Genomic DNA, 24,178 nt, shown 5'->3' with positions numbered 1-24,178 from the left:
TCCCTTCCCTTCCCTTCCCTTCCCTTCCCTTCCCTTCCCTTCCCTTCCCTTCCCTTCCCTTCCCTTCCCTTCCCTTCCCTTCCCTTCCCTTCCCTTCCCTGGGGACATCCCGAGGGTGACAATTGGGGCAGAATCCCCCCGGGGGTGGCAGGAGCTGGTTCCCAGTGCTGTCCCCACGTCACCTGCAGCCACAACGCCCGGTGGCGCTGCGATGGTGCCGTGATGGGGACACCGTGGGGACATCCTGGGACGGCCTGGCCGGGCTGGCCCTGGCAGCAGCTCCTGAGTTCGTCCCTGTCCTGTTCCAGCCTCTTATCTGTGCCAAACTGTGTCCCCGTTGTGGCAAAGTATGTCATCATCGTGCCAAACTTTGTCACCACCGTGCCAAATTCTGCCACCACCATGCCAAACTCTGTCACCACTGTGCCAAACTGTCCCCACCATGCCAAACTCTGTCCCCATTTTGCCAATTCCTGTCCCCATCGTGTCAAATTCTGTCACCACCGTGCCAAAACCTATCCTCCTCGTGCCAATTCCTGTCTCCATTTTGCCAATTCCTGTCCCCACCATGCCAAACTCTGTCCCCAGTTTGCCAAATTCTGTCCCCACCGTGCCAAATCCAGTCCCCATCGTACTAAATCCTGTCCCCATCCTGCCAAACTCTGTTACCACCATGCCAAATCCTGTCCCCATCCTGCCAAACTGTCCCCATCGTGCCAAACTCTGTCCCCAGCGTGCCAATTCCTGTCCTCATCATGCCAAATTTTGTCACCATTGTGCCAAATCCTGTCACCGCTGTGTCAAATTCTGTCACCACCCTGCCAAACTCTGTCCCCATCCTGCCAGATCCCGTCCCCACCATGCCAAACTCTGTCCCCATCCTGCCAAACTCTGTCCCCACCGTGCCAAATCCTGTCCCCACCGTGCCAAATCCTGTCCCCATCCTGCCAAACTCTGTCCCCATGTTGCCAATTCCTGTCCCTATTCTGCCAAACTCCGTCCCCATCGTGCCAAACTCTGTCCCCAGCGTGCCAATTCCTGTCCTCATCATGCCAAATTTTGTCACCATTGTGGCCAAATCCTGTCACCGCTGTGTCAAATTCTGTCCCCACCGTGCCAAACTCTGTCCCCATCCCGGCAAATCCCGTCCCCACCATGCCAAACTCTGTCCCCATCCTGCCAAACTCTGTCCCCACCGTGCCAAACTCTGTCCCCATCCTGCCAAATCCCGTCCCCATCGTGCCAAACTCTGTCCCCATGTTGCCAATTCCTGTCCCTATTCTGCCAAACTCCGTCCCCATCGTGCCAAACTCTGTCCCCAGCGTGCCAATTCCTGTCCTCATCATGCCAAATTTTGTCACCATTGTGGCCAAATCCTGTCACCGCTGTGTCAAATTCTGTCCCCACCGTGCCAAACTCTGTCCCCATCCTGCCAAACTCTGTCCCCACCATGCCAAACTCTGTCCCCATCCTGCCAAATCCCGTCCCCACCGTGCCAAACTCTGTCACCACCGTGCCAAACTCTGTCTCCATCCAGCCCAGAATCGCCACGGCTCTCACCTGAGAGGGGCGGGGACCTGCCCTCATCCCACTGCTCCATATTCATGAGCCCCTTCCTCCTCCTCCTCCTCCTCCTCCTCCTCCTCCTCCTCCTCCTCCTCCTCGCCCGGCCCTCCCGGTGTCCCGGAGCGCTGCGAGCCGGCGCTCGCTCGGTGCCCGCCGCGCTCGGTGCCAGCCCCGCTCGGTGCCAGCCCCGCTCGGTGCCAGCCCCGCTCGGTGCCAGCCCCGCTGCCATGGCCCGTGCCACCACGCTGGTGTCGCAGCTCTGGCTCCTGCTCCAAGCCTCCTGCCTCTGCCTGGCCCAGCTCGTAAGTGCCGCGCTCCATTCCCGGGCTGAGATGGGGATGGAGAAGAGGATGGGGAAGAGGATGGAGAAGAGGATGGAGCAGGGATGAAGAAGGGGATGAAGAAGGGGATGGAGAAGGGGATGGAGAAGGGGGTGAAGATGGAATTGCAGGGGGGACATTCCCCGTCTCCGCTCCCTCGCAGTGCTGAGCCCTTTGGGTTTATTCCCCCTTGTTTTTCCTTCCTGGGAATGTGGGAACAGCCGCAGCCCCCACCCGCCAGAGATGTCTCCGTGCAGACTTTAAATTAACTTTGCTAAACCATTTTAATTTGATTTTCCCCCCTGCAGCAGCAGTGGGGGGGCTTTGTCTTCCCTACTGGTTATTTTTTCTGCTCCTGCTTTCCTGGGATGTGCTGCAGATCCGTTCTGAGCAGGGCTGGGGATCTCTGACACTCTTGGGGTGGTCTCAGGGCTCCATCTGGGGGTCCCCAGACACCTCCGAGACCTTCCAGACACCTCTCAGTGCAGACTTGGTGGTTCATTGTCTTACAGCTGAAAAAAAAAATAAAAAAAAAAAATCAGGTTTTAGAGATTTGGGGGAATTTTTCCATGTGGTTCCTTGTGTTATAGCTGCAAAAAAAATATCAGATTTTAGAGGTTTTGGGGAATTTTTCCATGTGGTTCCTTGTCTTATAGCTGCAAAAAAAATATCAGATTTTAGAGGTTTTGAGGGAATTTTTCCATGTGGTTCCGTGTCTTATAGCTGCAAAAAAAAATATCAGGGTTTAGAGGTTTTGGGGAATTTTTCCATGTGGTTCCTTGTCTTATAGCTGTGAAAAAAATTCAGGGTTTAGAGGTTTTGGGGAATTTTTCCATGTGGTTCCTTGTCTTATAGCTGCAAAAAACAAACAAACAAACAAACAAACAAAAAACCCTCCCCAGATTTTAGAGGTTTGGGGGAATTTTTCCATGTGGTTCCTTGTCTTATAGCTGCGAAAAAAATTCAGGGTTTAGAGGTTTTGGGGAATTTTTCCATGTGGTTCCTTGCCTTATAGCTGCAAAACAAACAAACAAACAAACAAACAAACAACCCCCCCAGATTTTAGAGGTTTGGGGGAACTTTTCCATGTGGTTCCTTGTCTTATAGCTGCAAAAAAAAATATCAGGTTTTAGAGGTTTTGGGGAATTTTTCATGTAGTTCCTGAGCTGCCTGTTGCAAATTGGGGGACAACTCCTTCCTAAACCCCCCCGGGGTCCCCATGGGTTTGTGAGGGCAGGGGGGATGTGGGAATTTTGGGAACAAGGAACCCTTTGGAATTCATTCCTCGGGCAGCACAAAGGTGCCATTCAGGGGAGATGCCAGGAATGGGCTCAGGGATTGATCCAAGGTGGAGCTGGGGCTCTCCTTTCTGTGCATGAACCAGCAGCACCTCTCACCCCTACAGATTTACATTGATTCCTTATATTTGTATTAATTCCTACATTTATTCCTTACATTTATATTGATTTTTTAATTAATCCAGCCTGGGAGGCTGGAAGAGCAGCAGGAGTGGAGCTGGGGCTCTCCTTTCTGTACATGAACCAGCAGCACCTCTCACCCCTATAGATTTCCATTGATTCCTTATATTTATATTAATTCCTACATTTATTCCTTCCATTTATATTAATTTTTTAAATTAATTGGAGCTGCAGGAGTGCCATCGTTTACTCCCCATTTCCAGGCACACCAAGGCTTCAGTGTTCAGCTCTGGAATCTCTTCCCCCCTGAACTCCCTGTCAGGATAACAGAGGTTTCTTTGCCGAGTCCTGTGCAAACCTCAAAGGCATTTCCATTGATTCCTTATATTTATATTAATTCCTACGTTTATTCCTTACATTTATATTGATTTTTTAATTAATCCAGCCTGGGAGGCTGGAAGAGCAGCAGGAGTGGAGCTGGGGCTCTCCTTTCTGTACCTGAACCAGCAGCACCTCTCACCCCTATAGATTTCCATTGATTCCTTATATTTATACATTATAATTCCTTATATTTATACATATACAATTCCTACATTTATTCCTTCCATTTATATTAATTTTTTTAATTAATTGGAGCTGCAGGAGTGCAGCCCAGCCACCATTTACTCCCCATTTCCAGGCACACCAAGGCTTCAGTGTTCAGCTCTGGAATCTCTTCCCCCCTGAACTCCCTGTTAGGGTAACAGAGGTTTCTTTGCCGAGTCCTGTGCAAACCTCAAAGGCAGGAGCAGCCTCTGGGAGCTTCCCTGAATGGAGCTTTTGTCTGGAGCCTGGGAGCAGAGCCAGCCTGGCCCAGGGAGAGCTCTCACGCAGGGGCTGGGGGTCCCCGCCTCGTCCTGGGGGTGAATCCTGACAGGGCTCCCAGAAATCCCTTTAATCTGAGATAAAAAAGGGGTCTTGGAAATGCTGCTGTCACCCCATGGACACCCGGATCTGGGAGTGGTAGGAAAGTGGGGACAGAGATGGGGTAGAAATGCTTGGAGTGCCTGCTCCATCCAGGCAGGAGCAAAGGGGAAAGAGGGAGCAGAGATGGGGTAAAAATTTCATCCCATGGAGATCCCTGCTCTGTTGGGGCAGGAGATCCTTGGATGCCAGGGAAAAAGAGAGCAGAAATGGGGTAAAATTGTCATCCCATGGAGATTCTGCTCCATGCAGGCAGGAGCAAAGGGGAAAAAGAGAGCAGAGATGGGGTAAAAATTTCATCCCATGGAGTTCCTGCTCTGTTGGGGCAGGAGATCCTTGGATGCCAGGGAAAAAGGGAGCAGAGATGGGGTAAAAATGTCATCCCATGGAGATCCCTCCTCCTTTGGGGCAGGAGATCCGTGGGCACCATGAAAAGAGGGAGCAGAAATGGGGTAAAAATGTCATCTCGTGGAGATCCTGCTCCGTCGGGGCAGGGAGATCCTTGGATACCAGGGAAAGAGGGAGCAGAAATAGAGTAAAAATTTCATCCAATGGAGATCCCACTCCATGGGGGCAGGAGATCTCTGGATATCAGGGAAAGATGGAGCAGAGGTGGGGTAAAAATTGAATCCCATGGAGATCCTGCTCCATGGGGACAGGAGATCTTTGGACATCAGGGAAAGAGGGAGCAGAAATGGGGTAAAAGTTTCATCCCATGGAGATCCTGCTCCATCAGGGCAGGAGATGCTTGGATACCAAGGAAAGAGAGAGCAGAAATGGGGTAAAAATTTCATCCCATGGAGATCCCACTCCATGGGGGCAGGAGATCTCTGGATATCAGGGAAAGATGGAGCAGAGGTGGGGTAAAAATGTCATTCCATGGAGATCCTGCTTTATCAGGGCAGGAGATCCTCAGATACCAAGGAAAGAGAGAGCAGAGATGGGGTAAAAGTTTCATCCCATGGAGATCCCTCCTCCTTTGGGGCAGGAGATCCTTGGATACCAGGGAAAGAGGGAGCAGAAATGGGGTAAAAATTTCATCCAATGGAGATCCCTGCTTTGTTGGGGCAGGAGATGCTTGGATACCAGGGAAAGAGAGAACAGAGATGGGGTAAAAATTTCATCCCCTGGAGATCCTGCTCTGTCAGGACAGGACATCCTCGCGCACCAGGGAGAGAGGAAGGAGGGGTAAAAACGCTGCCACCACCCCATGGAGACCCCGCTCTGCTCCCCATGGACACCAGAGCAGGGGATGGGAGAAACGGGATCGAAACCGGGCAGGGAGTGAGGAGCTGGAGGTGCCAGGGGGAGAAATCCTGCATTTCCCCATCCGTGCCCCACATGAGGGGCAGAGCTCTGATCCCTCGGGGTGTCTCCATCCCATCTCCCTGGAACTGGATTCCCAGCACATCTCGGGGTCCTTCCTGACGTGGATCCCATCCCTTCTCCCCACAGCGAGGGCCACCAGGAGAGCCTGGCCCACGAGGGCCCCCTGGTCCCCCAGGAGTGCCAGGAGCTGATGGCATCGATGTGAGTGAGCAGGAACCTGTGGGAGGGAGGGAGGGAGGGAGGGAGGGGACACGGAGCACAAAAGGGACATTGTGAGTGGCACAGGGCCGGGGGTGCCTCTCCGTGCTGTTCCCACTCCTGATTTAGGGCACACAGAGCAGCCCCAGCTCGGTTTGGTGCTGCACCCCAAATCCAGCCGCATCCACAGCTGGGGAATTGGGGGTGCGATTGGTTTTTGGGGGGATGATTGGGGCAGGGAGCACCCCAGAGGTGCCCACTGAGCTCCAAGAGGAATTTTGGGTGGGATTGGTTTTTGGGGAATTGGGGATGGGGAGGTTGAGGTGTACTGGGGGATGGTTGGGGCAGGGAGAACCCCAGAGGTGAAAGGGAGACCTGGTAGGGGGACAGGGATGTCCCAGTGGGGTTCTGCAGAGGGATTTGGGGGGGATTGGGGCTCTGGATCCTCCACGGGTTGTGGGATGGGGGCCCGAACAGAGGGGAGCCCTGTGAGGCAGCAGAAAGTGCCCTTTCTCCAGGATGTGGTGTTATTTTAGTGTTATTTATACCCAGAGCAGCCACAGCGCTTCAGAAACGCCAGAACAACCCTCACAAAACCCCAGAACAACCCTCACAAAAATCCAGTAAAACCCTCACAAAATCCCACTTCACAAACCCCAGCAAACCCCTCACAAAAACCTCAGCAGAACCCTCACAAAATCCCACTGGAAACCCCACAAAAGCCCCCTCAGAAACCCCATCAAACCCTCCCAAAATCCCAGTAAAACCCTCCCAAACCCCAATAAAACCCTCACAAAATCCCAGCACAACCTTCACCAATTCCCCCTCCCAAAATGCCAAAAAACCCTCCCAAAACCCCAATAAAACCCCCACAAACCTCCAAAACCCCTAACAAACCCCAATAAAACCCCCATAAACCCCCAAAACCCCTAACAAACCCCAATAAAACCCTCACAAAACCCTGGTACAACCTTCACCAATTCCCCCTCCCAAAACGCCAAAAAACCCTCACAAAACCCCAATAAAACCCCCACAAACCTCCAAAACCCCTAACAAACCCCAATAAAACCCCCACAAACCCCCAAAACCCCTAACAAACCCCAATAAAACCCTCACAAAACCCTGGTACAACCTTCACCAATTCCCCCTCCCAAAACGCCAAAAAACCCTCACAAAACCCCAGTAAAACCCCCACAAACCTCCAAAACCCCTAACAAACCCCAATAAAACCCCCACAAACCCCCAAAACCCCTCACAAACCCCAATAAAACCCTCACAAAACCCCAAAACCCCTCACAAACCCCAATAAAACCCTCACAAAACCCTAGTACAACCTTCACCAATTCCCCCTCACAAAACCCCAGCTCAACCCTCCCAAAACCCCAAAAAAACCCTCCCAAACCTCAAGAAAACCCTCACAAAATCTCCAATAAAACCCCCACAAAACCCCCCCAAAAAACCCCTCAAAAACCCCAAAAAACCCTCAAAAAACCCTACTAAAACTGTCATAAACCCCAAAAAACCCAACCCCGGCCCCATCCTGCCCTGCCTGTGGGATCCAGCAGCTCCCCCCTGTCCCAGGAGCAGGGCAGGGATTGGGGTCCCCAGGTTGGGTTTTTTGGGGTTCCCCATCCCTTTGCCACCTCTCCCTTTCCCCAGGGTGACAAAGGCCCTGCAGGATCTGCCGGCTCCCCGGTGAGTACCCACCCCATCCCTCAGTAGGATCCTGCTCCTTCCATGGGCCTTTCTTCCCACCTAATCCCAAAAATTTTTTCGTTTTTCCAGGGTGTCAAGGGTGACCCTGGAGCCCCTGGCCCGGATGGACCCCCAGGAAAGCCTGGAATTGATGTGAGAAGTGTCCCCTGTCCCCTCGTGTCTGTGGGGTCACAGCAAGCTGCTCCTGTCCCCAGGGTCTGCCCCACATCAAAACGTGCCCAAATCCCTTTGGACAGGAGCTGGAAGCACTTTGGGAATCCCAAATGAGCTCGGGAAGAGCTTTTGATGCCCTTTTCCACCTTTAGGATCACAGCAGGGCTCGGGAAGAGCTTCTGGCACTGCTGCCCACCTTGGGGATCCCAAAAGAGATTGGGAATTGCTTGTTCCATCCCCTCCCACCTTGGGGATCCCAAAAGAGATTGGGAATCCCAAAAGAGCTTGGGAATTGCTTCTGCCGTCCCCTTTTCACCTTGGGGGTGCCAAAAGAGCTTCTGCCATTCCTGATCACCTTGGGGATCCCAAAAGAGCTTCTGCCACTCCTTTCCACATTGGGAATCCTAAAAGAGCTTCTGCCATCCCTTCCCACCTTGGGAATCCCAAAAGAAACTTGGGAATTGTTTCTGCCATCCTCTCCCACCTTGGGGATCCCGAAAAAAACTTGGGAATTGCTTCTTCCACCCCCTTCCACCTTGGGGATCCCAAAAGAGCTTGGGAATTGCTTCTTCTACTCCCTCTCACATTGGGAATCCCAAAAGAGCTTCTGCCATCCCTTCCCACCTTGGGAATCCCCAAAAAAACCCCTTGGGAATTGTTTCTGCCATCCCCTCCCACCTTGGGGATCCCAAAAAAAAAAAACTTGGGAATTGTTTCTGCCATCCCCTCCCACCTTGGGGATCCCAAAAAAAACTTGGGAATTGTTTCTGCCATCCCCTCCCACCTTGGGGATCCCAAAAGAGCTTCTGCCACTCCTGCCCACTTTGGGGATCCCAAAAGAGTTTCTGTCACCCCATCCCAAATTGGGATTCCAAAAGAACTTGGGAATCCCAGAAGAGATTGGGAATTGCTTCTTCCACCCTCTCCCACCTTGGGGATCCCAAAAGAGCTTGGGAATTGCTTTTTCTACTCCCTCTCACATTGGGAATCCCAAAAGAGTTTCTGCCACTCCTTTCCACATTGGGAATCCTAAAAGAGCTTCTGCCATCCCTTCCCACCTTGGGAATCCCAAAAGAAAACTTGGGAATTGTTTCTGCCATCCCCTCCCACCTTGGACATCCCAAAAGAGCTTCTGGCACTCCTGCCCACTTTGGGGATCGCAAAAGAGTTTCTGTCACCCCATCCCAAACTGGGATTCCAAAAGAACTTGGGAATTCCAAAAGAGATTGGGAATTGCTTCTTCTACTCCCTCTCACATTGGGAATCCCAAAAGAGTTTCTGCCACTCCTTTCCACACTGGGTATCCTAAAAGAGTTTCTGCCATCCCTTCCCACCTTGGGGATCCCAAAAGAAAACTTGGGAATTGTTTCTGCCATCCCCTCCCACCTTGGGGATCCCAGAAGAGCTTCTGCCACTCCTGCCCACATTGGGAACCCCAAAAGAGCTTTGGAGTTGCTTTTCCACCCCTTGCCACCTTTGGAATCCCAGCAGAGCTCCTCTTGTTTCCTCCAGGATAAATCTGAAGTGTCCCCCACTGTCCCCACTTTCTGGGCACCCATGAGGTGGCACCGGTGACTTTGCCATTGTCCCCTCCCTGGCACAGCCTGACAGAGGTGGTGGCAGGAAGGGGACGGAGCTGCCACCCCACCCTGGCTGTCCCCAGGTCCCCTGGGGGTGTGATGGGCGCCTGGGGAGGTTCTGCCCCATCCCAGGGGTAAAACCAGGGTCAGGGATGGGTGGAGCTGCCCACGTGTCCCTGCCAGGGCTGGGTGTGCCCAGGGCTGTGTGGGGGTCCCTGCAGGGCGTCCCTGTGCTGTGAAATTCCTGAGGGATCCAACCCAGCAAGAATTCCTGCCTGGAGAGGAGGAGGAGTGGGAATAATCGCGGGGTCTCTTCCCATGCAGGGCCTGACGGGAGCCAAAGGGGAGCCAGGAGCCACTGGCAGGCCGGGAACCAAAGTGAGTGAGGGGCAGATCCTCCTCATCCCAGGATCCCTCATTCCCTAATTCCCACCTTCCCCAAATTCCCACCTCTCCAAGGATCCCACCTTCCCAATTTCCAACCTTCCCAAATTTCCACCTTACTAATTTCCCACCATCCCACCTTTCCAGCCTTCCCGAATTTCCACCTTCCCAAATTCCCACCTTTCCAAATTTCCGACCTTCCCCAATTTCCACCTTCCCAAGCTCCTTCATTCCCAGTCTCCCACCTTCCCGAGGTCCCACCTTCCCAAATTTCCACATTCCCAAGGTCCCACCTTCCCAAAGTCCCCCTTCCCAAGGTCCCACCTTCCCAAGGTCCCACCTTCCCAAATTTCCACATTTTCAAAGATCCCACCTTCCCAAATTTCCACCTTTCTAAGGATCCCACCTTCCCAAATTTCCACATTTCCAATTTCCCACCTTCCCAATTTCCCACCTTTCCAAAGATCCCAAGTTTCCACCTTTCCAAGGATCCCACCTTCCCCCCCCAGCCCCATCCTGGGCCCATCCCCATCACTCTGGAAGGGACCCATGGGTGCAGGAACTCCCTGGTGGAATTTCTGGCCCCGAGGCTGCACCCAGGCAGGGGGAATTGGAGCAGCTGCCAGAGCAGATCCTCCTTTTCCAGCTCCTGACTCTCCTCTTGTGTCCTGGCAGGGCCAGCCCGGACTCCCAGGGCCACCAGGGCTCCCTGTGAGTATCTGCTGCTCCCATGGGTGGGGTGGGCGCCCCCCTCAAGTCCCATCCTTGGTGGTGGGGTGGGAATTGCTCTCCTTGAAACGGGAATTCTGGAGGATTTGGGGAATTTGAAACAATTATAATTTTGTTTTTTTTTTTGTCACAGGGTCCTTCACTGCCAGGACCTCCTGTAAGTGCCACATGGGGCTGGGATGGAATTGTGCAGGAGGAGCTCAAAGCTCGGAGGGCAGGAATCAGGATGGGGCCTCTCTCACTCCATGAATTTCTCTCCCTTTCTCCCTAAGGGGCTTCCAGGCCAGGTTGGACTTCCTGGGGAGATTGGAGTGCTGGGACCCAAGGTGAGGAGTCAGGAGGGGACAGGGAGGAACTTCCCCACCTTGGAACTTCCCCTCCTTCCACCAGGAGCTGCTCCTGTGCCCTCCAGGGCTCCTGGGATGATCCTGAAACGTGGGAATGGAGGTTCCCTTGGTGCCATCACCCTGGGATGTCCCCATTCCTGTGCCCTCCAGGGCTCCTGGGATGATCCTGAAACGTGGGAATGGAGGTTCCCTTGGTGCCATCACCCTGGGCATGTCCCCATTCCTGTGTCCTCCACGGCTTCTGGGATGATCCTGAAACGTGGGAATGGAGGTTCCCTTGGTGCCATCACCCTGGGATGTCCCCATTCCTGTGCCCTCCAGGGCTCCAGGGATGATCCTGAAACGTGGGAATGGAGGTTCCCTGGGTGCCATCACCCTGGGCATGTCCCCATTCCTGCTGGGACATCCTGGCTCTCCACCTCCCCTCCTCATCCCAAATTCTCCTTTCCTGGCCTTCCTTCCTAGGGTGACCCCGGACCCGACGGCCCAAGGGGTCCCCCAGGCCCTCCAGGGAAACCTGTGAGTATCCCCCAGGAGGGAGAAGCTTCCCCAGGCTCATCCTGGGGATTGGGGCTGGAATTTGGGCTCTGGCTCTCCCCTCCCACCTCACTCCTTGTTTCCTGCTCCTGATGCAAAATCCTGGAATTCTGATGGTTTCCTTCCCTGCAGGGACTCCCAGGACACCTCCAAGGCGTGGAAGGCAGCGCTGATTTCCTGGTGAGAGCTGCCGTCACCTTGTCCCCCACTGTGTCCCCTCTTCCTGGCCTTCTCCAGGTCATTCCCAACTCATCCTTGTCCTTCCTCTCCTCCCAGTGTCCCACCAGCTGCCCCCCAGGTCCCAAAGGCCCCCAGGGACTGCAGGGACTGAAGGTAAGGAAGTCCTGGAGATGCCATGGGGGGGAAAAAACGGGAATTGTCACCTCCAGGATCCTTCTCTGGATCTCTGGAGTAGCAGGACAAGGAGGCCTGGAGGAAAGGTCCTGTGGGTCCCCAGGCCCTTCCTGGGGGTGGCACCCTGTGCCAAAGCCCCAACCCCAGCTCAGGATGTCACCTGTGGGATTCTGAATGTCCCCGGTGGGATTTTGAGCCCATTCCATGTCACCTGTGGGATTCTGAACCTCCCCAATGTCCCCAGTGGGATTTTGAGCCCATTCCATGTCACCTGTGGGATTCTGAACCCCCCCAAAAATGTCCTCAGTGGGATGTCCCCACTCATCAATGTCACCAGTAGAATTCTGAGCTCCCCATTGTCACCTGTGGGATTCTGAAATCCCCTCAATGTCCCTATTGGGATTTTGAGCCCCTCAATGTCCCCAGTGGCATTCTGAAGCCCCTCAATGTCCCCATTGGGATTCTGAACCTGTTCCATTTCCCCAGTGGGATTCTGAGCTCCCCAATGTCATCTGTGGGATTCTGAACCCTCCCCCCCAAATGTTCCTACTGGAATTCTGAGCTCCTCAATGTCCCTATCGGGATTTTGAGTCCCCCAGTGTCACCTGTGGGATTTTGAGTCCCCCAATGTCCCCAGTGGGATTCTGAGCCCCTCAATGTCACCAGTGGGATTTTGAATCCCCCAATGTCACTGATGGGATTCCGAGCGCCCCAATGTCCCCATTGGGATTCTGAGCCCCTCAATGCCCCTATTGGGATTTTGAGCCCCCCAATGTCCCCATTGGGATTCCGAGTCCCTCAATGCCCCTATTGGGATTCTGAACCTGTTCCATGTCCCCAGTGGGATTCTGAGCTCCTCAATGCCCCTATTGGGATTTTGAGTCCCCCAATGTCCCCAGTGGGATTCTGAGCCCCACCACGTCCCCAGCGGGCACCCTAGGGTGGGATGTGGTGCCAGTGGGGGCTCTGTGGGACGTGGCCACCAGGATGGTGCCACCACCACCCTGCAGCTGTGCCAGGGATTTTCCTCACGGATTTTCTCTCTCCCCACTCAGGGACACAGAGGCCGCCCTGGTGCCCTCGGAGAGCCTGGAAAGCAGGGAGAGCCGGTGAGTGCCCCAGCAGATCCCAGCTGGATCCCAGCTGGATCCCCACCAGACCTCAGCCAGATAGCAGCAGGATCTCAGCAGGGTCTCAGGAAGATCCTCTCAAGATCTCAGCTAGATACCAGCAAGATCTCCACCAGATCCCAGCCAAATCTCACACGGATCCCAGTAGGATCCCAGCAGGATCTCAGTAGGATTTCAGCAGGATCTCAGCAGGATTTCAGCCAAATCCCAGCCAGATCCCAGCAGGATCTCTGCAGGATTTCAGCAGAATCTCAGCAGATCCCAGCCAAATCCCAGATGGATCCCAGCTGAATCTCAACAGGATCCCAGTAGGATTTCAGCAGGATCTCAGCCAAATCCTGCCCAGATCACAGCAGGATCACAACCAGATCCCTGCAGGATCCCCACCAGATCCCAGCAGGATCCCAGCAGGGTCCCAGGAGGATCTCAGCATGGTCCCCACCACATCCCAGCAGGATCCCTGCAGGGTCTCAGCAGGATCCCAGCAGAATCCCCACCAGATCTCAGCAGGATCCCAGGAGGATCTCAGCAGATCCCAGCAGGATCCCTGCAGGATCTCAGCTGTATCTCAGCTGGATCCCAGCAGGATCCAAGTGTGGTGGTCCCTGTGGGGCTGGACCCAGTGAAGGAGTTTTAGGAAGGGAAATGAAGAAGGGAGGAAAGAGGAAAATGAACAATGTGGGAATGGGAGACCAGGGTGGCCTTCCCAGGGTGGTTCCTGGGCAGGGCCACCTGTCCCCATCCCCTGCTGGGTGCCAGGTGGGTGCTGTGGTGTCCCCAGGCTGCTTTGTGTCCCCTCTCCCTCCAACATTCCCTTTTCTCTCCATTCCCAGGGCCCCAAGGGGGACGTTGGTGCCTCTGGAGAACAAGGAGTCCCAGGCCCTCCGGTAAATCCTTCATTCCTCTTTTCCTCTGTCCCCCAAGTGCTGCAGGATCTGGGGGTGGCCTCTTTGTCCTTGTCCCCAGACACCAGGGAGGTGACACCAGCCTGTCCCTGCTGAAGCAAAGCCTCCATCCCATCCCTCTCCCAGCCATGGATGCCACCACCTCTCCCTCTGCAGAGCTCCATGGGCACCTGGGCTGTTCCCAGGATAATTTGGGATAAATCCCTGCTGTCCCCTGAGTCCCCCTTGCCCCGGGGGGGAATTAAAGCCACGGGAATTCTCAGAGCACTTTGAAGATGAAAAACAATTACTGGGCTGAGCCCTGCAGGCCAGGAAAGGGCAAAACTGCTTTCAAGCCAAGAGCTGTGGCCCAGGGACGTGGCTGCAGTTTGGAGTTATGGAATTGACAGCTGGAAAAGCACCTGCTGGGGGCTCTGGAATTAGGAGGGACTGGAATTCCTCGTGTTTGGATTCCCGGTGTTGGGTTTTGCTGTAATTGCTGCTTCCCCTGTCGCTGTCTTGGCTGTTTTAATGACCTGGAAAGGCTCGGGGATGGCCTTGGGCAGCCCGCGCTCCAAAGGACGAAAAGAGGCTTCAGGTTTTTTCTCGGTCTTCAGTGTTTATTAGTTTTTTATCTACAAGATTTTCTCTCGGCCCGACAGAGCACAGCAGCCAGCCATGAGCACACTGAGAGCCCCCGGGGCGGTCACTTATCTTTATACTCAAAACTACGTATACAATATTTATCATTTTTCCCAATACCTTTCACCCTTATTGACCAGTGCACTTTTAGTAAGAACCAATCCCAAAGTGCCAACATCACCACAGAAGATGGAGGCCAAGAAGAAGAAGAAGAAGGACAGGACACGCCCCAATTCCTCCATCTTACTTCTCTAGACCCCCCTGTACAGAAATCCTAAACCCTGTGTTTCACACTCTAATTAACTTATCCCTTCACCATTCACCCAGTGAAATCCTCCCATCCTCATACAGGTGTTGTCTCCCGTGTAGGATCAAAGTCCAGCCACCAGACACTTCTGGCAACATTCCAGGACCTCCGAGCCCCCCAAGGGTGGTCTTGGTGACTCTACACCTCAGTCCTGAGGTGCTGAGATCCCACATTCCCCCTGGGTTGGTTTTATTCCCAGCTGAATTTGCTGTGTTTCCTTCCCTGCAGGGACCTCAGGGCCTCAGGGGGTACCCTGGCATGGCAGGACCCAAAGGGGAGACGGTGAGTGCGGGTGGCATCCCCTGGCTCCGGGCTCCAGATGCCACCGAGATCATTCCCAGTATCATCATCATCATCATCATCCCTCCGTGCTGGGCCGTCTCAGGGGTGCAGGGATGGGTTGGGGTGGGAATTGACCTTTCCATGCTCTCATTCCAGGGCCCTGCTGGCTACAAGGGCATGGTTGGGAGCATTGGAGCCGCTGGGAGGCCGGTGGGTGTCCCCTCCCTCAGCCCCGCCTGCTCTGGGGTGCCACTCTGCCCTGCTCAATCCTTGTGTTCCTCTCTCCTGCAGGGCAGGGAAGGCCCCAAGGGACCGCCTGGGAGCCCTGGTGACAAGGGAGAGCTGGTAGGTGACACCCCCCGTGCCAGTGTCCCCTTTTCCCCAGCTTGGCCCTGTTCCCTCGGTGCCCTCGAGGGGCATCTCCAGCTCCCAGGCCTGTCCCCTGCACCAGCAGGACACTGACACTTGTCCCCTCCTGCTCTAGGGTGGCCGTGGCATCAGGGGACCCCAGGGTGACATCGGCCCCAAGGGGGAGAATGTGAGTACAGCTGGTGGCACCTGTGCCCTGCCCATCCCTGGCTGTGCCATCGTGTGTCCTTGTCCCCTCCAGCACACGCACCTGGAATGTTCCTTTCCCTCCCCACATTTTCTTGTCCCCACCGTGAGCCTTTGAGTCCCTTTAAGGTGTCCCATGAATGGCTCTTGTCCCTTTTCAGGGTCTGCCGGGCATCGATGGCAAGGATGGCACCCCAGGGATCCCAGGAGTGAAGGTGAGGGAATGCCACCCGTGGGAAAAACGGGAATGGCAAAGGGAACAATGTCCCTTGTGGGCACCCCGTTCCTGGTGACACCCCCTCTGTCCCTCGCAGGGTGGCACAGGACAGGCCGGACGCCCGGGAACGCCGGGACACCGGGGACAAGCTGTGAGTGAGGGACCCGCCAGGCTGTCCCCTGAGGGGTGACAGCCCTTTGCCAGGGTGCCAGGGCCAGCACCCTGTGAGGACATTGAGCCGTGCCAGGGGTGACACCCTGTGCCAGGGCCAGCACCCCATGGGGACACTGAGCTGTGCCCAGGAGTGTCACTCTGTGCCAGGGCCAGCACCCTGAGGGGACACTGAGCTGTGCCCAGGAGTGTCACTCTGTGCCAGGGCCAGCACCCCATGGGGACACTGAGCTGTGCCAGGGTGACACCCTGTGCCAGGGTCAGCACCCCGAGGGGACACTGAGCTGTGCCCAGGGTTGATCCCAGCTTTGTTCCCTTAGGGATTGCCAGGCCAGCCCGGAAGCAAAGGTGGCCCCGGTGACAAGGTGGGTGACGCCTCTGAGCATCCACCCCGCGGCTCTTGTCCCTTTCCTGTCCCCCTGTCCCCCCCTGTCCCCTCTGACCCCCGTCTCTCTCCCTTCACAGGGTGAATCAGGTCCTCGGGGCCACCCCGGTGCCACCGGTGCCCCAGGGCAGCTTGTAAGTACCGAGATGTCGCCGTGTCCCTCCCGGGGACAGCCTCGGGGCTCGGCTCTCTCTTTTTCCCTTTTATTTCCCGTTTCCTGCGAGCTCAAAGCAGAATCGGGCGCTTCGTTGCCACCCTGCTCCTGCCACCACCCTGGTGACAAGGACAGGGCCACCCCTGCCTCGGGGAAGGACAAGGAGCGCACCACGCCCGTCGATCCCATTGCTGTGGGATTTTCTCTCCCGTTTTTAGGGCGAGCCCGGACCTCGGGGTGAGCAGGGCCCGCAGGGTGTCCCCGGGCCGAAGGTGAGTTGGGGACACCGCGGGGGGGTGGCAGTGCCAGGAGGGGTGGCCCTGACTCCGCTCCTTCCCGCAGGGTGACAGGGGCGAGCGTGGCCTCGTGGGACCTCCGGGAGAGCAGGGCAGAGCGGTGAGTTGTCCCCAGAGGCGGTGAGTTGTCCCCAAAGCTGGGCTGGGACATGGGAGATGCTCTGAGATGTCCCCAGAGAGGAGCTGGGACATGGGACAGGCTCTGAGTTGTCCCCAAAGCCACTCTGGAGCAGAGGGAATGCTCTGAATTGTCCCCAAAGCCACTCTGGGACATGGGGAATGCTCTGAATTGTCCCCAAAGCCGGTGAATTGTCCCCAAAGCTGGGCTGGGACATGGGACATGCTCTGAATTGTCCCCAAATCCAGGCTGGGACACAGGAGATGCTCTGCGATGTCCCCAGAGAGGAGCTGGGACATGGGACAGGCTCTGAGTTGTCCCCAAAGCCACTCTGGAGCAGAGGGAATGCTCTGAATTGTCCCCAAAGCCGCGCTGGGACATGGGGAACGTTCTGAGTTGTCCCTAAAGCCACTGTGGGACATGGGGAATGCTCTGAATTGTCCCCAAAGCCGGTGAATTGTCCCCAAAGCTGGGCTGGGACATGGGACATGCTCTGAATTGTCCCCAAATCCAGGCTGGGACACAGGAGATGCTCTGCAATGTGCCCAGAGAGGAGCTGGGACATGGGACAGGCTCTCAGGTGTCCCCAGAGCCACTCTGGGACAGAGGGAATGCTCTGAATTGTCCCCAAAGCCACTGTGGGACACGGGGGATGCTCTGAGATGTCTCCAAAGCCACTGTGGGACACGGGGGATGCTCTCAGTTGTCCCCAAAGCCACTCTGTGACATGGGACAGGCTCTCAGTTGTCCCCAAAGCCACTCTGGGACACGGGGAATGCTCTGAGTTGTCCCCAAAGCCACTGTGGGACACGGGGAATGCTCTGAGATATCCCCAAAGCCACTGTGGGACACGGGGGATGCTCTGAGATGTCCCCAGAGAGGGGCTGGGACATGGGACAGGCTCTGAATTGTCCCCAAAGCCACTCTGGGACATGGGAGATGCTCTCAGCTGTCCCCAAATCCCGGCTGGCACACAGGGGACACTCAGCCCGGGATGTGGGGTTCCAAGCCTGGCTTTGGGGTCAGTGGGGCACAGCCAGACCTCCCCCTTTGCTCTGGGGTCAGTCCCATGCCTGCCCTGCCGGGGGATTAGGGAATAGCTCAGGGATTAACGGGACCCCAGCTGGGACAGGAATTTCCTCCCCTCCCAGGAGTGCCCAGCCCCTCTCCAGAGCTTTCCTGCACTGGAAAAACAGCAACAATCGGATTTTTGGTGCTTTTCCTCTGGACAGGAATCCATCCATGGAAAATCACTGCTCTGGGCATGGATTCTCCATGGTTTTGTGCCCTGTGTCCCCTCAGAGCTGGGATTTAGGGAAGGTTGGACGCTGGAGGATGAGGAGCTGCACCTCAATGCCTTGGGGATGATTCCCTGATGGGTAAAAGTCTTCCCATTGTCTCCTCTCATTCATTTTCCCATATTCCTTGGATTTCCAGGGCCCAAAGGGTGAGCAGGGCCCACCAGGCATCCCAGGACCCCAAGGCTTGCCTGGAGTCAAAGGAGACAAGGTGACAGCTCTGGGGACAGCAGGGTGGCTTCCAGGGGACGCTGCTCTGAGCTGGGCTGATCCCACTTCTTCCTTTCCCAGGGCTCTCCAGGGAAAACCGGCCCCAAAGGCAGCACTGTGAGTTCATCCCAGCTGGGATTAACAGAGCTGGGTTAACAGAGCTGGGTTAACAGAGCTGGGTTAACAGAGCTGGGACTAACAGAGCTGGGACTAACAGAGCTGGGTTAACAGAGCTGGGATTAACAGAGATGGGATTAACAGAGATGGGTTAACAGAGCTGGGTTAGCAGAGCTGGATTAACAGAGCTGGGATTAACAGAGGTGGGATTTACACAGCTGGGTTTAACAGAGCTGGGTTTAACAGAGGTGGGTTAACAGAGCTGGGTTTAACAGAGCTGGGTTAACAGAGCTGGGATTTACACAGCTGGGTTTAACAGAGCTGGGTTAACTGAGCTGGGTTAACAGAGCTGGGTTAACAGAGCTGGGTTAACAGTGCTGGGTTTAACAGAGCTGGGTTAACAGAGCTGGGTTTGACAGAGCTGGGATTAACAGAGATGGGTTTAACAGAGCTGGGTTAACTGAGCTGGGTTAACAGAGCTGGGTTTAACACTGGCTCCGGGCACTTTCTCCATGAATTTCCCCTTTGGGAATGTTCCCTTCTCTCCTTGCCTTTCCTTTAGGGAGATCCAGGTGTCCACGGCCTGGCAGGGCTCAAGGGAGAGAAGGTGAGTGTTTCTAGAAGATTCTTGGAATGTTGGTGGATCCCTTGCCATGCTGGGGGATCCTGCCTGGCATTAAATGCCAACCCTAAATCCCTGCTGTGTCCTCATCGCCTTTTCTGTGTCCTCTGTCCCCAGGGGGAGTCAGGAGAGCCAGGACCCAAAGGACAGGTGAGTGATGGGGAATTTGGGACCGAGGGGACCCCAAAACTTGGGAGGATTTGTGGGATCCTCAGCTGGGTCTTCCCTGCTGATGTGCTGGGGGAATATTTTCCCTGGAGATGGGAGCCAGTGACCATGATCAGCCCTGGATTCAGGCTCAGCTCCTCCTTGGGGTTAAACCCTGAATTCAGGCTCGGTTCTGGGCTCAGCACCAGGTTCAGGCTCAGGCCTGTTTGGGGATCCAGTGCTGGATTCAGCCTCAGCTCCATTTTGGGATCCAGCCCTAGATTCAAGTTCAGCCCCAATTTTTGGGATCCAAGCCTGGATTCAGCCCCAGCCCCAATTTCTGGGATCCAGGCCTTGATTCAGCCCCAGCCCCGTATGGAATCCAGCCCCAATTTTTGGGATCCAACCCTGGATTCAGCCCCAGCCCCATTTGGGATCCAGCCCCAATTTTTGGGATCCAGCCTGGGTTCACCCCCAGCCCAGTTTGGGACCCAGCCCTGCCCGTGCTTTTTGGGACATTTTGGGCTCTGGGGGTGCAGCCCCCATGCTCAGCACAGCCTGAGCCCCTCATGCCCCTCTCTCTCCATCCCTCCTCAGCAAGGCATCCAGGGAGAGCTCGGCTTTCCCGGCCCCTCGGGGGATGCAGGAGCGCCGGGAATTCGGGGCTATCCCGGCCCGCCCGGCCCGCGGGGGCTGGTGGGGGAGCGTGGAGTGCCGGGAATGCCGGGCCCGAGGGGCACAGCCGTGAGTATCCCGATCCTACAAACCTCCTCACCCTCCCTGCTCGGCAGGAATTGCCTCTGCTTCCCACCCAGCTCCTCTGGGAACACGCTGCTGTTCCACTCAGGAAGATGGGATCCTGCTTTCCTGGGGAGGAATTCTGTCTTTCCACTGTGTATGGCATCCAAAAACTGTCCCTGTATAAATTAGCCAGCAGAAGGGATTTGCAGGGTTGGGATTTTTCCCTAAAAATCTCAATTTGGACTCCAATGCCATGAGGGGATGCATGGAGTGAGCTGAGCGTGGAGTACTTGGGACAGAACAGAGGAAAGCAGGGTGGGAAGGTGACCTGGGATGCAGGGAGGGGATGGGGATTGGGATTTGGGCTGGGAAGGGCTCTGGGAGGGGACGAAAGGAGCGAAATTCCCTTCCTGGCAGGGCCGGGACGCTGGGGACCAGCACATCGTGGACGTGGTGCTGAAGATGCTGCAAGGTGAGGGCGGAGTGGGACCGCCACACCCCATGGATCCCATGGATCCCACCTCATGGATCCAGTGGATCCCATCCCATGGATCCCATGTGGATCTCTTCCTATAGATCCCACCCTATGGATCCCATTGTTCCCATCCCATGGATCTCTTCCTATGGATTCCATCCCATGGATCCCACCCCATGGATCCAGTGGAATCCCCTCCCCATGGATCTCACCCTATGGATCCCATCCCATGGGTCCCATCCCATGGATCCCATGAATCCCATGGGTCCCATCCCATAGATCCTATGGATCCCACCTCATGGATCCCATCCCATGGATCTCTTCCTATGGATTCCATCCCATGGATCCCCTCCCCATGGATCCGGTGGAATCCCCTCCCCATGGATCTCACCCTATGGATCCCATCCCATGGATTCCATGGTTCCCATCCCATGGGTCCCATCTCATGGATCCCATGAATCCCATGGATCCCGTGGATCCCACCCCATGAATCCTATGGATCCCATCCCATGGATCCCATCCCATGGATCTCATCCCATGGATCTCTTCCTATGGATTGCATCCCATGGATCCCACCCCATGGATCCGGTGGAATCCCCTCCCCATGGACCTCACCCTATGGATCCCATCCCATGGATTCCATGGTTCCCATCCCATGGATCTCATCCCATGGGTCCCATCCCATGGATCCCATGAGTACCATGGATCCCATGGATCCCACCCCATGAATCCTATGGATCCCACCCCATGGATCTCTTCCTATGGATCCCATCCCATGGATTCCATGGATCCCACCCCATGGATCCCACCCTATGGATCCCATGGATCCCACCCCATGGATCCCACCCCGTGGATCCCATCCCGGCCCCTGTCTGCCCCACAGAGCAGCTGGCAGAGGTGGCCGTGAGCGCCAAGAGAGCCGCCCTGGGCGGGGTCGGGGCCACGGGACCCCCCGGTCCCCCCGGCCCCCCAGGGCCACCCGGTGATCAGGGACCCCACGGCCCCATGGGACCCCGAGGTGTCCCCGGAATCTTGGGAGCTGCCGGGCAGATCGGCAATGTCGGACCCAAAGGTGGGTGGTGGTGACATGGTGCCAGGTGCAAACCCTCCTGGGGTGGCCCTGCCATGTTTGTCCCCATCGCTGATCACCCATCCAGGGTTGCCATGGAGTCCTTCCCTCCTTTTTGTACCCACAGGGAAGAGAGGAGAGAAGGGCGAGCGGGGAGAGGTTGGCCGTGGCCACCCGGGAATGCCAGGTCCTCCAGGGATCCCAGGTGAGACCAGGTGTCCCCAGGTGGCCTTTGTCACCGTGGGGTGATGAGCCCAGCGGTGGCTGGGGACCTTCTGATCCATCCCACAAAACCTGCCCGGGTTCATCCACAAAACCTGCTCAGGTTTATCCCACAAAATTTGCACAGGTTCATCCCACAAAAACTGCCCAGGCTCATCCTGTAAATCTGCTCAAGTTTATTCCATAAAACCTGCCCAGGATCCTTCCACAAAACAGGCCCAAGTTCATTCCATAAAACCTGCACAAGCTCTTCCCACAAAACCTCAACTTCATCCCTATTTTTCAGAGAAAAGTCCCTATTATTGCTCAGGGAAAAAAAAAATCCCTATTTCTGAGGGAAAAAAACCCTATTTCTCAGGGGAAAATATATATTTCTGAGGGAAAATACATATTGATCAGGGAAAAAAAGTCCCTATTTCTCAGAGAAAAATTCCTATTATTTCTCAGGGAAAAATGCTGTATTTCTGAGGGAAAACCCCTATTTCTCATAGAAAAAAACCTATTATTTATCAGAGAAAAATCCCTATTATTTCTGAGGAGAAAATCTCTATTTCTGAGGGAAAAATCCCTAATTCTGAAGGGAAAAAGAAATCCCTATTTCTGAGGGAAAACCCCTATTTTTCAGGGAAAAATCCCTATTATTTCTCAGGGGAAAAAAAATCCCTATTATTTCTGAGGGGAAATCCCTGATTCTGAGGGAAAAAAAAAATCCCTATTATTTCTCAAGGAAAAATCCTTATTATTTCTGAGGAGAAAATCCCTATTTCTCAGGAAAAATTCCTATTATTTCTGAGGGAAAACCTCCTATTTCTGAGGGGGAAATCCCTATTGCTCCGGGAAAAATCCATATTTCTGAGGAAAAAAATCCGTATTTTTGAGGAAAAACCCCTATTTCTGAGGGGAAACCCCCTATTTCTCAGCATCTCATCTTGATTCTCAGCACCCCACCCACCTCACCCCGTTGCCTTTCCAGGTCTCCCGGGCATCCCCGGCCACGCTGTGGACGGCAAGGCGGGCGAGCGGGGCCAGCCGGGCTCCCCGGGCGAGGCGGGCCGGCCGGGGCTGCCGGGGCCCGCGGGCCTGCCCGGCTTCTGCGAGCCCGCCGCCTGCCTGGCAGCCTCGGCCTACGCGGCCGCCCGCCTCACGGAGCCGGGCAGCGTCAAGGGCCCCTCGTTCTGAGCGATTCCCCGTGAAAATCCCTTCCCAAAGTGACCGCAACACTGCAATCCCACAGGGAGAAGTTTCCGCGCTTTCCCGCTTCTTGGTGTGAGGGTGGAGGCGGGGGAAAACGCAGCCTTAAATTGTTAATTTCGGGACCTGATTTTCTTTTACACAGTTCTGGCAGCATAAAAAAATCTTATAGTGGGTATAAATTTGATTTAAATACACTTTAGGGTTGCTCCGTTCTGAGCAATTTCCTAAGGAAAATCCCTTCCCAAAGTGACCACAACACTGCAATCCCACAAGGAGAAGCTGCCGCACTTTCCCGGTTATGGTGTGAGGGTGGACAGCAGGGAAAACACAGCCTTAAATTGTTAATTTTGGGACTTGATTTTTTTTTACTCAGTTCTGGTAGCATAAATTCTATTTAACTATACTTTAGAGTTCCTCTGTGCTGCCCCTCATTCTGAGTAATTCCCTCATGAAAATCCCTTCCAAAAATGACCAGAACACTGCGAGAAGCGGCCTCACATTCCCGGTTCTGGCATGAGGGTGGACAGCAGGGAAAACACAGCCCTAAAATGTTAATTTTGGGACTTGATTTTTTTTTACACAGTTCTGGCAGCATAAATTTTATTTAAATACACTTTACGGTTCCTCTGTGCTGCCAGAATCTGTAAAGGGGTCTTTATGTAAACCAGAATCAGGGCCTCTAATCCTGTTTCCATCCATGTGGTTTCAAATCTGCTCCTGGCGCCCTTTCCCAAAAAAAACAAACAAAAAAATTGGAACAAATTTTATAATTCCCTGTGATGTTTGAAGGAGCTGGTGGAAATTCCATTTTTAGCCTTCCCTTTTCTTTTTTAAATTGGAATTTTTCAAGCCCCACCCCCAAAACCAAAATCATGGTTTGATTATTTAAGAGAATTCCCAGCTCCAACTTGGTCACTCCCAGAGCTGTAAATCTTTGTAAAATAGGGATATTTTATAATTGTGTTGAGGAAAACACTAACTTTTGGAAAAATGGACAATAAAACCAAACTGAATTCTTAATAAGTGGAATTATCTGTGGATTTCTTTGGATTTAAGCAAGGCTGTGGTGGGGTGCAGAATTTTGAGGGTAGAAGTTGACATAAAATTAGTAGAATGGCTTCTGAGGTAGTATTGGAAACAGAAAAGTTTTAATAAAGGTAAAATAAAGTTTTTTCAGATAAAAACTGAGCTAGGGGCAAGAGGTTTTTAGTCTTACTAAAACACTCTATAAAAGCAATTATTTCCTTTGTTCTCTTCTTTATCTAGTGAATTGCTTAGGTTAGGCTTTTTAGTCTCTGTCTAATTAGACAGCCCTAAGTTTAAAGTCTCAAAAGTTCTATAAAGTGTC

At 54.4% G+C, this 24,178-nt stretch overlaps 1 protein-coding gene across 1 annotated transcript; it reads left to right on the top strand.

Moving 5' to 3' along the window:
• The first annotated feature begins 1,723 nt into the window (after window positions 1-1,723).
• On the top strand, window positions 1,724-23,850 carry COL9A2 (collagen type IX alpha 2 chain). Its single transcript, XM_063177373.1, has 32 exons — window positions 1,724-1,868; window positions 5,723-5,797; window positions 7,454-7,489; window positions 7,580-7,642; window positions 9,568-9,621; window positions 10,303-10,338; window positions 10,490-10,513; window positions 10,629-10,682; window positions 11,169-11,222; window positions 11,373-11,420; window positions 11,517-11,573; window positions 12,650-12,703; window positions 13,558-13,611; window positions 14,786-14,839; window positions 14,996-15,049; window positions 15,131-15,184; window positions 15,324-15,377; window positions 15,556-15,609; window positions 15,709-15,762; window positions 16,103-16,147; window positions 16,248-16,301; window positions 16,540-16,593; window positions 16,664-16,717; window positions 18,173-18,244; window positions 18,325-18,360; window positions 18,923-18,967; window positions 19,100-19,132; window positions 19,727-19,873; window positions 20,288-20,342; window positions 21,229-21,417; window positions 21,542-21,619; window positions 22,610-23,850. Exons 1-32 carry the CDS (start codon window positions 1,794-1,796, stop codon window positions 22,813-22,815), a joined length of 2,076 nt encoding a protein of 691 aa, XP_063033443.1. The 5' UTR covers window positions 1,724-1,793; the 3' UTR covers window positions 22,816-23,850.
• The last annotated feature ends 328 nt before the right edge of the window (window positions 23,851-24,178 follow it).

This window comes from Melospiza melodia, chromosome 27, assembly GCF_035770615.1.
Source record: "Melospiza melodia melodia isolate bMelMel2 chromosome 27, bMelMel2.pri, whole genome shotgun sequence".
Classification (NCBI taxonomy): Eukaryota; Metazoa; Chordata; class Aves; order Passeriformes; family Passerellidae; genus Melospiza; species Melospiza melodia.
The sequence above is the reverse complement of the archived record's forward strand: the minus strand, read 5'-3'. Positions and strand labels throughout refer to the sequence as shown.

What these genes read in the sequence shown, in the direction of transcription:
- COL9A2 (XM_063177373.1), top strand. Translation starts at nt 1,794, where the DNA reads ATGGCCCGTGCCACCACGCTGGTGTCGCAGCTCTGGCTCCTGCTCCAA. An exon ending in TCGGCCCCAAGGGGGAGAAT is followed by an intron (nt 15,378 to 15,555) that starts GTGAGTACAGCT and finishes GTCCCTTTTCAG; the next exon opens with GGTCTGCCGGGCATCGATGG. An exon ending in CGGGAGAGCAGGGCAGAGCG is followed by an intron (nt 16,718 to 18,172) that starts GTGAGTTGTCCC and finishes TTGGATTTCCAG; the next exon opens with GGCCCAAAGGGTGAGCAGGG.